At 36.4% G+C, this 17029-nt stretch overlaps 1 protein-coding gene across 7 annotated transcripts in view; it reads left to right on the plus strand.

Moving 5' to 3' along the window:
* BICC1 (BicC family RNA binding protein 1) overlaps positions 1-17029 on the plus strand; it is a 271309-nt gene that overhangs the window by 235916 nt on the left and 18364 nt on the right. For 6 of the 7 annotated variants that reach the window (XM_072823153.1, XM_072823154.1, XM_072823152.1 and 3 more), the window contains 12 exons: positions 1312-1365; positions 1799-1993; positions 2219-2470; positions 5332-5463; positions 7267-7453; positions 9297-9458; positions 10038-10234; positions 10372-10504; positions 11029-11185; positions 13249-13414; positions 15101-15140; positions 15538-15692. In XM_072823153.1, the coding sequence (XP_072679254.1) occupies positions 1312-1365; positions 1799-1993; positions 2219-2470; positions 5332-5463; positions 7267-7453; positions 9297-9458; positions 10038-10234; positions 10372-10504; positions 11029-11185; positions 13249-13414; positions 15101-15140; positions 15538-15692 (1830 nt within the window). The remainder of the gene's footprint in view (positions 1-1311; positions 1366-1798; positions 1994-2218; positions 2471-5331; positions 5464-7266; positions 7454-9296; positions 9459-10037; positions 10235-10371; positions 10505-11028; positions 11186-13248; positions 13415-15100; positions 15141-15537; positions 15693-17029) is intronic. The other variant, XM_072823149.1, reaches the window with a different exon arrangement.

Raw genomic sequence — 17029 nt, forward strand, 5'->3', positions numbered from 1 at the left:
GGGTGAAGGGGACGGGGAGCTACAGGCTTCCAGTTGTGGAATGAATAAGTCACTGGAGATAAAAGGCCCAGCATAGGGAATATAGTTAGTGGTATTGTAACAGCTATGGTGAGCATAGCATAACTTCTCAATTTGCCAAATCACTAAGGTTGTACACTTAAAACTAATGTAACATTATGTGTCAACTATACTCAAAAATAAAGAATGTATGAGCCTTTTCATGGAGACCGAGATGCTCTACTTTTTTAAAGAGATGCCTACAGGTAGGCCTTAACTTTTAATCTCTAAGTAGTTGTAGAAGAGAGAGGAGGAACATAAATGTGATGGCAACATAAAATGAAGTCCTTTAGGCAAGGCCCAGAGAGCATTATGTTGGTCCAAGCACTGTCCACTGTGGGGATTCTGTCTGTAACATCACACACGTGGTTCTCCAGGGTAAATCACATCACCTTCTAAGAGGCAGTGCATGAGTGCCCATCTTCCTCATGTTGACTGAATTTTGTCTCTCTTTAGTTTATGCATATTTTCTAGTTCTTGTGTTTGAAAACAAATGAAACTCACTTGTCCATACAAAGCACTTTCAGTATTTGAAGATTATATTATTTGTGTTACTTGGGTTTTTCTCTGTAATCTAATCACAGTAGTAGAAACTGTCAGCTACAAAGATGAATAAGATAACAATCTTTTCTGAATGGGGACTAATGGTGACAGTGACACATTAGGAAGATAGAAAGCAAGGACAGTATTCAAAATATTTGACAATTGGTATAGCATGGGATATGGTCATCAGGAACAGTGTCCTGGAGCCCCATACCCTTACCCTCATGCCAGTATTAATTTTTTAGTTGAAAGATTATGGGAAAGTTCAGGGTATCCCAGGAGAGAGCTGCAGGTAATGTATGCAGTAGTTCAATAATTTTGAGTACTTACTGCAGCAGTATCATTGTATATTGATGTACAGTACAGACTTAATACACAGTATGCAGAGTTTAAACAACAGGTAGAAAATGCAGTGAACAAGAGAAATTAAAAAGTGGGCAGGATGGCATTATGGGAACTGAGAAATTTTAGGTCAGTCCAGCGGTTGATGTAAATTAGTTGACACAAATCAGCTGAGGAACTCATTAAAATGCAAATTGTGATTAAGTAGGATTGGGTTGGTGCCTGAAATTCTTCATTTTAATAAGCTCCCAGATAATGGCAATGCTGTTTTTTTCTGGGATGACATTTTGAGTGGCAAGGGTGTAGATAACTGGAAAAGCAGATGTGGGCTCAATTAAAATCTAACTCTGTATTTTCTTATTTTTGCAGGTATCTATAGCAGGACAACCAGCAGGAGTAGAATCTGCCCGAGTTAGAATTCGGGTAAGTATTACTTTAATACTGTAAATCAATGTCAGTAATGTTTGCATCATAAAGCAATAAAAATATCTTAACGTATCAATTTATAATCAAGTCATATGTTCAGTAGTTAGGAAATAGTGACAGAAGTTGTTTTAGTCTATTAAAAGTGTTTCTTAGAGATATTCCAGATTGTACCTGACTCCATTTCTCTGATGATTTTGAAATGATGAAAAAGAGGCCCAAAGAAGAATGCCACAGACAGTTTAAGTTACAAAACTCTCAGATTTCACAAAAGGCTCCTTTCATTTGAGAAACTTTATAAAGGCTACCCAAGCTTATGTCTGTAATAAAAGCAATATATGTTTTAGAATTCCATCCTCAGAAAAGAATGAGCTCTGCACATCTCTGTGCAATGATTCAGCTGTCTGCTTTGGGTTCTCATACTTTCATTTAGGAGCTGCTTCCTTTGGTGCTGATGTTTGAGCTACCAATCGCTGGGATTCTTCAACCAGTTCCTGATCCTAATTCCCCCTCAATTCAGCACATATCACAAACGTACAACATTTCAGTGTCATTTAAACAGCGTTCCCGAATGTATGGTGCTACTGTAATAGTACGAGGGTCTCAGAATAACACCAGTGCTGTGAAGGTAAGCAATTGAGATAATTATGAACATTGTAAGTGTACAATGCAAGATTATGCAAGTTTTATTTTTAAAGGATTTTGAACTAATTTTTCAGAATTTTCCCATGTATTGTCTTGGTTTATAGAATGTGTTGAATTTCCTCATAGCTATTAGAAGTACAGTGGAGTCTTTCCTTGTATGTGGACAGTTATTTAATAGGATTATTCCTTTCCCACCCTTTCTTCATAGGAAGGAACTGCCACACTGTTGGAACATCTCGCTGGGAGCTTGGCATCAGCTATTCCTGTGAGCACGCAACTAGATATTGCAGCTCAGCATCATCTCTTTATGATGGGTCGAAATGGAAGCAACATCAAACATATCATGCAAAGAACAGGTGCTCAGATCCACTTTCCTGACCCCAGTAATCCACAAAAGAAATCCACCGTCTACCTCCAGGGCACCATTGAGTCTGTCTGTCTTGCAAGGCAATATCTCATGGTAGGTTTACTGAAATCAGTGTTATGGTTTCATTTTATTTTATTTACTTCTTTGGGTACAGTATACCTGGCTGCACATACCTTACTACTGTGGTATTTATGAAAATACTTTGGAAGCTTTGTTAAATAAAAAAGTTTCATAGTAAAAGGAAATAAAGTAAGAGTAAGGTGTGTAGTACCTCACAAGCTTAATTTTATTACATAGGTGAGTAATTTCTTTGCAGTATTTTTTTTTTACTTAAACTAAACACAGAAGAGGATGCAATGAAGTAATTGATTATTTTCATCTGACATGCAGTATTGGTTTGCATTTGACAAAGTCTTCTGTTTAAACAGAAAAGTAAAAATACTTTTTTTATCCTTAAAAATATAAATTTCAGTAGCATGAAACGTGAACATTTCACAGATTTCTGATACAATTTAAATAAATGGGATTTAAGCTATGAATTTGAGTCGTAATACACTGAAGAAAATAGCAGTTATGTAATTCAACACTGCTCCTGATTTAAAATTTGCAGTATTTCTGTCCTTCCTATATTCATTTAAAAACAGTGTGTAGTTTGATACATAGTAACAAAATGGATTGACATAATGTGAACTTACAAATATTCTTATTTAAAAAAAAAAAACACTGTAGTCTTCTCTTCAAGAACTTGACCTTTAATGACATTTGAAATAGTAAGCCTCAGATGTGATCTTTGCTATTAGTAACTCACAGAATTTGTTTTTTTTTGTTTTTATTTATTTATTTATTTTATTTTTTTTTTTTCAGAATTTGTTTTTGAGAAAGTTTCAGAAAATCTAGTTTTTGTTTTTTAGGATAGAGAGGAGCACAAGCAGGGAGGGGTGGAACGGAGGGAATGGGAGAAAGACAATGATAAACAGGCTCCATGCTCAGCACAGAGTCCAACACGGGGTGGATCCCAAAACCCTGAGATCATGACCTGACCCAAGATCAAGAGTCACATCCTTAACCAACTGAGCCACCCAGGTGCCCCAGAAAACCCAAATTTTTATTGTTGATTCCATTCTTCTGACAAAAATTTATCATTAAGGATTATAATATATAATTATTTTGTTGTGAATTATTTTTTTTAGCCAAGCTTAGTTTATAAGGATACTTTTAATATACACCTAGTTGGGTAGCATATTTGTTTCCAAAGGTTATTATGATTACTCTTCATAACTTTCTTTTTTCTTTTTTCTTTAGGTATTATTTTAAGTGAACTTTTTCAGATGTTCGGTACAGTTAGGAATTCATATTCATACTTTGATCATAACTATCAAAAATATAATTGTGCAATGAGACATTATTGCACAATATTGAAAGAAGTGAGGAAGAGAGGAATAAATTAAAAGGCTTTAACGTAGGGGTGTCTGGGTGGCTCAGACAGTTTAATGTCTGACTCTTGATTTCAACTCAGGTCAGGATCCTGGGTCATGAAATCAAGCCCTATGTCAGCTCCACACTTAGCACAGACTGTTTGAGTTTCTCTTTCTCTGCCCCTCTCCCCTCCCTCATGCATGTGTGCGTTCTCTCTCTCTCTCTCTCTTTCAAATAAATAAATCTTTAAAAGAAATAAAAGGTGGGGCTCCTGGGTGGCTCAGTCAGCTAAGCATCTACCTTCTGCTCAGGTCATGATTTCAGGGTCCAGGGATCAAGCCATGCATCAGCCTCTGTGCTCAGTGGAGAACCTATTTCTCCCTCTCCTGCTTTCCCTGTTTGTGCACTATGTCTGTCAAATAAATAAATAATGTCTTTAAAAAGAAAAGGCTTTAACCTACATTTTAAATGCAAAAATTACCTTTATTCACAAGGAACATAGAACACAGTGATTTCATTTTAATCCCAGTGTATTTGACTGTTACTTCTGATACTTACGTACAGAACCCAGCAATCAGTGGGCTAGTACTGAGTATCCTGAGAATCAGTACAGATATGGGATTCCTATACTTAGTAGATTTGGGGCCAGGAAGAAAGCATCAGAGAAAAAACCCAAGTGCTGACTGCTGCAAAGCTAAAAAGTGAGAAAGCTAAGAGAAGAAACAGTGTAGCGGTTTACTCCAGGAAAGAGGTAAGGCTGGAGAGGTAGGACTTGAGCTGGTGAAGAAGCCTTTTGTAGAGAGCAAACTACAGTATCTGTTTGAAAAATAGTCAGGGGTGCCTGGGTGGCTCAGTCAGTTAAGCATCTGGCTGGGGCCCAGGTCATGATCCCAGGGTCCTGGGATGGAACCCCACATAGGGCTTCCTGCTCTGTGGGCAACCTGCTTCTCTCTCTCACTCTGCTGCTCCTCCTGCTTGTGCTCTTTCTCTCTTGTCTCTCAAATGAATAAATAATAATTAAAAAAAAAAAAAGACAAATAGGAGGCTGGTCTAGCCTGAGGAAGGGGCAGATGTGAGGACATACAGGCGTATGATTGCACAAGCAAAGCTGGGCCAAAATGGGGAGATCTTTAAGTGCTGATTGATACATGTTTAGGTTTCATTCAGAACACAGTAAAAACCTGTGTGGTAAATCTTTGAGCAAAAGCACAAGATCAGTACCCTTGATGTGGTTCAAGATCTAGTTTCTGGCATCACCAACAGAAGTCAGAGAATGGAGGAATTTTCCAAGGTGGGACGTGGGTAAAAAATTCAGATCCAATAGGCAATTTCAGACATGTGTAATTTATCATTCAAAAGTAGTTTGTGTTCTCAGCATTATTTCCACCCCAATTCTCCGAGCTTTGGGATTAGCTTTATTACTTTGGTTAACTCTTCCAGTCCATAGAATTTTGTGTTGTTTGTAGGCATGTTAAATTACTAGATGTTTAAATGAGTAATATTTTACCTCCTATATTTTCTATTGTGACACTTCTTAGGGCTGTCTTCCCCTTGTGTTGATGTTTGATATGAAGGAAGAAATTGAAGTTGATCCACAGTTCATTGCTCAGTTGATGGAACAGCTCGATGTCTTCATCAGTATTAAACCAAAGCCGAAACAACCAAGCAAGGTTGGTTCACAATCTGGACCCAGAGAACCACGTATCATATTATGTTCTAGATTTATTTTCATATAAGTGTGTATTTGCATATACATGGAATTAAGTATTCTATATATGTCATTATATATTATACTTAGTTATTTAATACATAAGTTTGTAAAAACATTCATTATTGATCATTTTCTTTATGTCTTGGTTTTGGAGTCCATTTTTATGATTATTTTTTACAAGTGTATGAGAAAGAGAATATGTGTTTTTATTAATTTGCAACCTGGTAACTTTCAGCTTTATTAAGTTATCAGAGTTGATAAGGCTACACATTGTGTTAAGTGTGTATGTGTATGTATCCAATGTGATTTAAAAATATTTAGTTTACATGTTTTTTGTGAGCGACTCTGCTAGGCCTGGAGATTTAAATAATAGATGTCCATTTTCTTTAATGAAATAATAAGCTAATAATGATAATCAAAAGTAAATAACGAAGTGTCCCCAGTTCAGCTATCTTGGAACCTCTTCTCTAAGATGTGGCAAAATTTCAATAATTCCATGTATAGTCAAAATTTAATGGGATAAGATAGGGTTGAAACTCAGTGTATCACGTTCACTTAGAATCCTATCTTCTTTTGAAGAGGGCATGATTGTTTTTCTTAAGTTGGACACTGAACACCGTGTTTTTATGTATTTACATATATAAAAATCATTTATATTATGCCATTATACATATGCCATGATACCTATTATTTTATAGAAATTAAAAAATGGAAAGCACAACTGTTTGGGAAAAGATAGGTTTGATTCTAAGTAAACGTGATACACTGAGTTTTAAGTTAGAGAACAGGACATTAATTTTATGTATCTTGAAGCTTCATGCTTAACTAATTTGAGTTGACTGGCGTCACTGTGGATACCAAGACTGGAAGATAAAGACAGGCGAGACAGTGCATATAAGGAGGGTTAGGCACAAGAGGAACCCCCAGATTTCAGTAAGAAATGAGAACAGGTCAGGGGAAGATAGATTGCAAGTGAGAATTCTAGAGCCTTGTAGCATCCCATGGCCATTTAATTCTGCTTAGCTGGCCCCGATGCTGACTACTGCTTTAACTGCTTTTTCAGTCACAAATTTTCTTTATTGCCCATTGGAGGCTCTCCTTCTTGAGTTTACGCGTCCAATTTTCTAGATGAGTCCATTGAGAAAAAAATATATTGTTTAGAAATTTATTTTACCATAAGCTTTGCCATTGATATGCCATCGGTGAAGAATAGTGGTACCTCAAGGTCTTTTAGTTAACTAGCAGACCATAAATGTCAAACCTAAGTGACTGTTATTATGTAGTCTATATATAGTGACAAGTTTGAGTTGTTTTGTAAAGATTAGATAAAGGGGAGAAGGCTTTAATGTAAAAGCAAGAGGATGCAAAGAGAATGGGCTATAGAGGCAGACAGCCTGAGGTCCAGTCCTCTCGCTGCTCCTCCACAGCTAGGCTGTGACCATGAGTAGATCCTTTATCCTCACTGAATATGAATAATAATGCCCATCCAGAAGGTTTCCGACAAGCATCTAGATTTATATACAGCTTCTATCCCAGTGCCTGGAACACAAGGCACACTCAGTAAGTTATAACTAACCTTTCATGATTTTACCACAGGAGTAAATATAAGAAATAAACAGAACTTTTTAGTTGATTTTTAAAACCACTTCAATATATTCCCTGAGTGGAATCTTTATTACCATATTCATTTCTCACCCACTCCCCAGTTCATTGTATACTGCTTGCATGTCACCTTTTTCTTTTCCATTATGTGTTTTCATAGTCTGTGATTGTGAAAAGTGTTGAGCGAAATGCCTTAAATATGTATGAAGCAAGGAAATGTCTCCTCGGACTTGAAAGCAGTGGGGTTACCATAGCAACCAGCCCATCCCCAGCATCATGCCCTGCCGGCCTGGCATGTCCCAGCCTGGACATCTTAGCTTCAGCAGGCCTTGGACTCACTGGACTAGGTATAAAATTTATTATTATAGTGCTTCTCAGTCACTGGGGGGATTGCTTAGCTGGTTTGCTTTCTTTCTACCATTTGAGACTACATTTTAAAGGCTGTTTTTTTCCGTTGTCAGGCCCTCAGATTAGATGAAAAAGCAACAAAGCTCACATCAATCCATTTTAGGTTTGTTAGACTCTATAGACTTTTGTTACCCAGATTCTTTTTATTTGACATAAATAATCAAGGTCCGACTGTTTTATTTTCAGTAGCTATGTTTGCTTTCTAAATTAAGAATGCCATGAGAATGAAGTGAGCAGTCTGACTATAATTTATGTGCTTGTTCTCTCTTGCATTTGCAATATTGCCATCCATCCCTAGAGGTAAAGATTATCCAGTTTGCTTTTCAAAAAGTAATTGGAAATCTGTATGAGGGTTAGGGAAGGGGGAGGTGAAAATGAGCTGAACCCCCATTCCCAGTGGTCAGAACTGTGTTGTCCAGGTCCAAAGGAAATCTAGCCTGCAGCTACCAAGAGGAGCAAATGGAGCAAATGGACCTGTATTTATATTTAAGGCAAAGAATAGAAGATGAAAGAGCATCATCCCCTCATTGCTTTAGTTCTTTGAGAAAGTGAGGTGAGGCATTTCATGGTTGTGATATGTACCACCTCACTATGGATTCCTATTTACAGGCTAGAGTTCATTGCGATATTGTAATTATCCTAGATTCACTACTTTTTGCACATTTTTCAGTAGCCTTAATATAAAAAGTGAATGTAATAAATTTAGAAAATAATTTTGCCTCATTCAGTATTGATCTGAGACAAAAAATACTCTCAGCCTTCTATAATTTTTTTCTAACAGCTATTTCTTGTTTTTTTAAAAATTATAATATGATTATAATGTGATTAAGATTCCAGATAGCCATGTCTAGAAATCATTACAGTAAAGAGAGTCTCTTTTCCCCTTGGCCCCTAATCTTCCAAAATTGTCTCTTCCACCGGAGATCTGAACAGTCACAACACATGCATGTTAGTTAGGAAGTGCCAGTGAGATAATTTAGCAGGAACCAAGTTCTTCCTTTCTTGAGAGAAAAAAAGTGAGCAAAGATTCAGCTACTCAATTTTTAAAATGTTTTTATATCTGTATCTATCTTGTAATATTTAATACTTTAAATATTTCTGGAAAGTTATATATAATTTCATATTTTACTTTAGAATATATTTAAATACCTGAAGGGAAATTTCATTATTTAAGTCAAACATTAAATCCTTAAAACAAGCAAAAAACAAACAAAAAAAATTGTTTCTCAGAAAAGTTTTCATTCTCATTGAGATGGACCAAAGAGAAGTCATTTGTTTTAACATATGAACAAAAACTGCTCCAGGTAGTTCGGCCTCTCCATAAATGGGCCTAATGTAGTCATTCTACTGTAGGAAAAAAAAAATCCCCTACTCTCTGCTAATTGTACATGGTTTGGAAACAGTTTGTTTGGAAACAGAAAACAAGTGAGTTATGCAGAGAAATAAAAATGAGTTTCCACTTGAGCAGAAATGTGTTCATCCTGGCCAGTTGCAATAGATACAAAACAGCTGGCATTGCTCAGTGACCCTGACCACCTCGCTGGTTTGCATACACCTGTCTTCCATTTTCTTCAGCATCTGTTTGTAGATAGTTTGGTTTCTGTGTTGGAGTTGTATCATGCAATATTTCCTGTGAATATTTGAAGGAAGGTAATCTGCCACTCATTTTGTACTTGGAAAATATCAGACTATATCAGTGTGCATTCCAAATGGCAGTATGGTGCCATCTGTATTTTTAAGTCTTGAATTTATGCATATTGACTTGACATTCATTTATTGCAGGTCTTTTGGGGCCTACCACCTTATCTCTAAACACATCAACAAGCCCAAACTCACTCTTGAATGCTCTTAATAGCTCAGTCAGTCCTTTGCAAAGTCCGAGTTCTGGCACACCCAGCCCCACATTATGGGCACCCCCACTTGCTAACACTTCAAGTGCCACAGGTGAGTATCATTTAAGTACAATCAAAGACATGTTAGATATCAGTTTTTAAATAAAATGTACTAGTGGCTCTCTTCCCCTAGGGAAAAATAATGGTTCAAAGTATACTGCAGCTAAACAGAAATTTCCCAGTGTGTAAATTAAAATGAAGCATGACAAAGCAGTGTGTTTTTCATTAAAAGTAGAATATAATCTTCAGACGTGACAAACAGATCAAGAGAAAGAGTATGATGAGCAGAAAGCAGTGGCAAAGACACTTGAAACTCACTGACCGGGTAATGAAGAAATGTAGTTCCAGTTGGACAAATGTGCTTGGTAGTCATATGGGCATAGTAAATCTAGCTAGTTTCCTCATCAGTACAGTAAAGAGCTTAGATTAAATATTCTTGTTCCATTTAAACATTATTTTGTGTTTTTATAGTAATGTTAAACCTATTTATCGAGAGGTATCAAAATTGAATTCTCTACTGAATTTGTAGCAACAAAAATGAAGTTTTCTGTTTTTACTAAAAATAATAAAGTAGTATTTGTTGAATCTGAGTTTTTTCCTGTCTAATATCTGCCATGAAATGTCGTTGTAGGTTTTTCTGCTATACCACACCTTATGATTCCATCTACTGCCCAAGCCACATTAACTAATATTTTGTTGTCTGGCGTGCCCACCTATGGGCACACAGCTCCATCTCCTCCTCCTGGCTTGACTCCTGTTGATGTCCATATCAACACTATGCAGACAGAAGGCAAAAAAATTTCTGCTTCTTTAAATGGACATGCACAGGTAATGTCATTTGCCAGAGTAGTGTGATCTATGCTGTTTGTAAGAGATAAGCCACTGATAATGTGTATAAACTTTCACCTGAAGTGAATTTTAGAATTGTGACCATATCTGTATGTTATTTTCTATTATCATTTTAGTCTCCAAATATAAAATATGGTGCAATACCCACCTCATCACTTGGAGAAAAAGTGCTGAGTGGGAATCATGGTGATCCATCTAGACAGACAACTGGACCTGAGCAGGCATCTCCCAAATCAAACCCCACAGAAGGTAACTTTCCTTCTGAACTTCATGCTGGTCTGTTACTTGGATAAAGGGGGTTGTAAAGTCTGTGTGGTGATTTCAAGTTGGTTTTGCTAACCAGTTAGGATGTATCCTGCCTCAAGTATGCAGAAAGACATCTTGAATAAAATTCCAAAGAACACAGGGAAAGATAAACTAAAAACACTTCCACAGAAAGAATCACTTCCCATTACATTGGCACTTCCTAAATTAAAGTGGATGTAATTGTGCAAGAGGAAAGCATCAATTTATTAAATGTATACATATAATTTTTTCCAAATATTTCTTTTTTTAAAACCCTGTCACCCCTAATAATCTTTTAAAAATGTGAGGGTCTTCTCCTTAGATTTCATCTTGAATGAAATTTGAGACAGCCTGAATTTAAAGTCTTCTTTGCAGCTGAAAGCTGTTATGCCTGGGTCTCTTTTGAATTTGGTTCTGATCTGTTTCCATCGCAGGTGGTTTGTTGATGATAAGGTGACATTTGGATTTTCACTTTGTCCCTTCTGCAGGTTGTAACGATGCTTTTGTTGAAGTAGGCATGCCTCGAAGCCCTTCCCATTCTGGGAATGCTGGTGACTTGAAACAGATGATGGGTCCCTCCAAAGTTTCCTGTGCCAAGAGGCAGACAGTAGAACTGTTGCAGGGCACAAAAAACTCACACTTACAGTATGTATTTTAATCTTTAAAAGTCCTTGACCCTTTGAAAGAAAATGTGTAACAGGCTGGATTTGTTTTAAACTCAGTAGTTGGTATTCTTTGGTTCAAGTAAGTTTGATCTTCTCCAAGAGTGTTTTTTATTTTTCATTATAACTATCTTTTCTTTTTCCTTTTAAAAATTGTATTAAGGAAGAGCATCTGGTAATTTTCAGTCCTCTCTCTTCTCTGTAGTGGTTGAGTTTATGTCTGGATTCTCTAAACCATCTCTGCTGCTCTGAAAATGCTCTTGAGCAGGGCAGTATTTAGTTTCTGAGTTTTATTGGGGAAATTTTCCCACTGCGAATTCTCCTTTGTTTTGCCCCGACTTTCTAACTTAAACTATGGCTTCCTTGTTCCAAAGTAGTTAATTGCTAACTTTGGTAATAAATACTTGACAGCTTCATGATTTTATGTATTACAAACCACAGTGAGTATAAATACATATATTGTATTAACTATAACTCTCCCTTTCTGTAGCACAGTTACAAATGTGTTATCCTTACTTTATTTTCTTCTTCTATTTATTTTTTTCAAATAAGCAGTCTATTCACAGTTTTTTTAAAAAAGGTGATACAGTGAGTGAAATGCTTCTATGTTGGAAAGTTTTGCTCCCATCCATCTCCATCCACCCAGTTTCCTCTACTGTCTTACTAGTTTTCTTATATATCCTTACAAAGGAGAGTATCTTCAGACAAAAATAGCCTTTCTGTTTTTACTTCCTGTTGTCCTTACCAAATCTGTTTTGCTTTTATAAACTCTTTGGTCAGTTAATTATTCTTGTTCTCATTTCGTACAGATCTGCTTTAATCTGTGTTTTCCTTTACGTGGTACTAGTAGCCACAGTGAACATTATTCAACGTAGGTTGGGGAAGTAAATTTGCCTTGTTCCTTGTATGGAAGCATTTGAAGGGTATGCCTGTTCCTTTCATCATTAAATATGTTCTGAACTTACCTCTCATCTGAATTAAGCTGCAGCCTCTAGAGTGGTCTCTCTTGCCCCTTACCCTTTAAGCAGCTCAAACAGTCCTTTATTTTTGTTCCAGCAGTTTTTTTGAACACAAAAGTCTGATTTTGTTACGCTCTGGCTTTAAATACACCAATCATCCACATTGCTTGCTTCTTTTCCTTTGCTTATGCTGTTCTCCTGGCCTTTACACTGGTGAGCCTGCAGAGGCCCTTTAAATTCCAGTTCTGTTGTCCTGTGTGAAGCCACTGCGAACTTTTGTTAAGCAAACAAAGTTCATTGCTCCTCCTCTTATATTCCAAAAGCCTGTTCTAAATTCCTCTGAATTCCCCTGGAACAATGGGATAGTGAATGATAAAAGAATAAATGAATCTGATCAACTCTTTGACTAATACTGTTTCTTATTTCTCTTTTACTTGAGCTTAACATGCAATTGGATTTGAATTTGAGGTGCATGTATAGGGCATTACTAATCTTGTAATTCAGATCATTTTTTTCTCTTTTAAGAGTCATTTTTATGTTCATCCATGCACCCTGAGCGGGTGCTGGAAAATATTTATTTATCTGATGCCTGTATCATAGTAGGTTTGTTAGCAATACCATGTGCATTTCACACACAGGAATTGGGTCATCTGCATGCCTGCAGATTGACTTGTTTCTGCTTAGACTGCATATGTGTGAGTCATTGCTATCTCTTTGATACATGCAAATTGGAAATCTTGACGGTATGTCTATTCCATATGTACCATAGACATATGCCATACATACTGCATATAATGTTTGTGAAAGTGTATCATGAAATAGTTTCAACTCCAGCGCTAGAGTCATTTGCATGGGTTAAAATTCCACTTCTACTGTTTACCAGAGGTATAACTTGGGTAAAGTACTTCCCTTATCTGTAAAATGGGAATACTACTACTACCTACTTCAGAGCTGTGTGGTGAAGATTAAATGAAATAATGCATGTAAATAGTTGACAGTGGTAAACATGTAGTAAGTGTGGCACATAGGAAACGTTCAGTACATTGGCATATAAACATGGAGTGTTAAATTCCAAACTGTTTCACAGCAGCACTGACAGGTTGCTCTCAGACCCTGAACTGAGTACCACAGAAAGCCCTTTGGCTGACAAGAAGGCTCCTGGAAGTGAGCGTGCTGCAGAGAGGGCTGCAGCCGCCCAGCAAAATTCTGAAAGAGCTCGCCTGGCCCCACGCCCATCATATGTCAACATGCAGGTAATGATGAGAAATGGGAGACTCATCCAAATGTAGGGTGGTAGGGTTAGGGAATGGAGAATTAGTGAGTATTTAGCAATAGCATAGAAATTTGGTTTTCCTTCTGCACTCTAGTCAAAATTAAATTTAAATATATAGGAATTGGTTTTGCCATAAACATTAAAAATGAAAAGCAGAAGTTAGCTTAAGTGAGAAAAATTATTTAAAGTATTGTATTAAAATTGGCATAAAATGGTCTATGTCACTATGTCTTATGAAATACTATTCCTCTGTTACTTAAAGTTTAGATAAATGTAGAAGGCTGTTATTTTTAAGTATTACTGCCTCATAACATAGTCTTGGATAAATATAATTATCTTTCTACCTACTTAATGGATATAAATTTGGTGTCATTCAGATAGTTCAAAATAACTAATGTAAAACTTTAGGTTTTTGAAAGTAGATGCTAAATATTCCTGATGATTTTAGCCCTAGGATTTCTTTTTTTTTTTTTTTTTTTTTTTAAGATTTTACTTATTTATTCATGAGAGACACAGGCAGAGGGAGAAGCAGGCTCCCCTTGGGGATCCCAATGCAGGACTCGATCCCAGGACTCTGGGATCATACCCTGAGCCAAAGCCAGATGCTCAGCCATCCAGGTGTCCCTACACCTAGGATTTCAAAAACATTGTCAAACTGTGTTATCTAAAAATCTAGCTCTCCTGATTTACCGTCATGATCTTAATCACACATCCTAGTTTGTCTACATCAACCATTAACTTATATAATTCTGGCCTAATTTTTATTTGTAGCACCTTTCACTCTTAGAAATACCCTGTTTCAGACTGTAAATTTTATGTGCACCCTATATATGATGGTATACTCCTCCTAGAAGAATCAAAGAGCTCTCACCAGTTGGTTCTTGGCCCTCCTGGTAGGCCTTTGAGACATTCTTAAATCAAGCCTCAGTTAGTCCCTAATTGGAGAGCTGAGAACACTGGGCTTGAGTTGAGATGTAGCTCTGTCTGCTTTCTTCAAAATGACCTACCTTGGTCCTGGTAGATCTGACTGTCACTGAAATCACTTACTTTCTGTGAACAGAAGAATGAATGGTGGCATTCTGGTCCGGTACAATAAAAAGTAACTAGGTTTAATTTTACTGTATTGCTTAATGTCATTACAGATCAAAGCTAGACATTTGTCATTTATCTCACTTCAAAAGCAAAGACTGTGCCAATTAGGCTTAATAAGTTATCTTAACATCATCCCATTTCAGGCCATGCTTTACTTAAGTGAGAAGGGGATGTGGAGAACCAAGAGGCCAGTAGATAACCAGAAAGCATTTTAGTAATGTGTTATTTTGAAATTTAGGCTATTACTAGTTATTCACTCTACTTTAGCATATATTGGTCCTGGTGTGTTAAATACTCACAGTAAATAGGATTTTTTTTTCCCTTTTGAAGGAAAATTTTTAATTCTTGTCACTTTCATGTCAGAACTAGTTAACTTATTCTAATTAATTAGTTTGAAAACATGTTTATAGTTATCATACTTATACTACATTACTGTCACATTATGGTGCATAGTTTAGCATGTGTCCCAGGCAGATTCATGGGCTATAGTCAAAACCTTTGTTCTCTAATTACAGGGTATTGGGAAGACATTTGGATAGACTGGCAATAAACATAATTTCTGTTTTATTTTCAGGCATTTGACTATGAACAAAAGAAGCTATTAGCAACCAAAGGTATGTGCTATGTTAATGATCTATACTTTGATTTTTTTCTAGAACACCCATAAAAGGTTTTCTAGTATTTATGTTGAATTGAGAAATTGGACCTTCATAAAGAGAAACCTAGAATATTTAGGTTCAAGTTGCAGAAATTTAGTTGGGAATGAATGTGTTTTGTTGAATACATTAGCATTAGATCAATTAAGAAATAATGTAGCATTTTTCAGTTTACTATTACTTTGTTATAAGGTGTTTTGTGAATATATTTTAAGGCATTTTGGCATTTCATGTTAAGAAATAATATTCAGTGATAATCTCTTTATTCATACCAAAGAAACAACATTCACCAATATTTTATTTAAGAAAAACTTTAAAAATACCAAACATTTGTTTTATATGCTGTTTCCCAAAGCTATGTTAAAGAAACCAGTGGTGACAGAAGTCAGAACACCCACAAATACCTGGAGTGGCCTGGGGTTTTCTAAATCCATGCCAGCTGAAACTATAAAGGAGCTGAGAAGGGCCAACCATGTGTCCTATAAGCCCACAATGACAACCACTTTTGAGGTTCGTAGAGTCATGCCTTACCCATTCTTCCTGTCTGTTCTCTCAGAAAATGAGAGGTACCATTCTTTATTTACATAAGGAAAAGTTAATTGTGATTTGTTCTAATTTCCGTTCCTATAAACATATTACAATCAAATTAATGCAATCTAATATATTATGGTCTTTATGTAACTTTCCTCAAAGTTGTTGATCAACTGTTAAAGAGATAAAAATTTGGATAAATGTGTTTTTGTTGGGGGGAGAGTGTTACAAATGATAGAGTGTGGCTGAAATTAAGCAAAGGACAGCTGTAATATTCCATAAAAATCTATAAAGAATTCCTTTATTTAAGGGTATCACTAGCAGGCCCACCATAGGGGGGAAGAGGCAAATACTCAACAAAAATAAGTTTTCAGATACGAGTTAAAAAATTTAGCATGTTCAGATGTGCCAGGAACACAGCAGGAAATATCATAAACAAGAGCTCCAAAATTTTATGTTTCCCAGATGTTGGCTGCACTGCTCAGGGTAAGACTGGGAAGCTGGCATCCTTGCTGCATGCGGAAGGGATCCAGTGTTCCATATTTCTCAGCCATGCTGCACATGACTTGCTAAGCAAGGCCTTTTCAATCTGACAGTATCAAATTTTGGCTGTAAGCCTTTTCTGAGGTGGGGTGGAATCAGAGCACATGCATGCACACACAGTTCTGGGGAGAATATGCAAACCCAAATGTGAATAAAAATCATGAATCCAAGAATCACAGTGTTCAATTAGAACACTGTATGCTGAAAAACAAATACTGGTTAAGGGTTTCATAATTGTTAGTCTAATAACTAGCAATTGTAGATTGACCTTCTTTTCTCCAGCAATTTTCCTTGCAATAAATTAGACTGTTGATGAAAGGCAAAAGCAAACATCAATTTTTTCCATTGTTTTTAAGTGTAAAAGAAAATACTAAAAAGAACAGTCTCTTGTGAATTTTATTGTCAGACTTATAGGCTGCCAGGTTGCTACTGTATCTAAAGACTGAAGTTACTGTCAGCAGCTAGAATGTAGGAACATTATGAAAAATTTTGAGGCTCTAGGAGGCATACTGCTCTTTCTGCCATTATAGCTCTCAGAGAAAATAAGCCTTCCTTTTGTTGGCAGAGACCTTAAAACTTGCTGTTCTAATTCTTAGGCTTTTAGTTGATGCCCCTGTGGTCATCGTTTCACTCATCCTTGCCTTTGGCAGAATGGAGTGTTTAGGTCATTGATCTGTTTCTGTAGTTTCTGAGATGAAATATTTTACTCTAGAAATGCTAAGTCACTTGTGTTCTCAAAGACCAGCAGTATGACTGGTTGAAATGATGATCGT

This window comes from Canis lupus, chromosome 4, assembly GCF_048164855.1.
Source record: "Canis lupus baileyi chromosome 4, mCanLup2.hap1, whole genome shotgun sequence".
In the NCBI taxonomy this organism is placed as follows: Eukaryota; Metazoa; Chordata; class Mammalia; order Carnivora; family Canidae; genus Canis; species Canis lupus.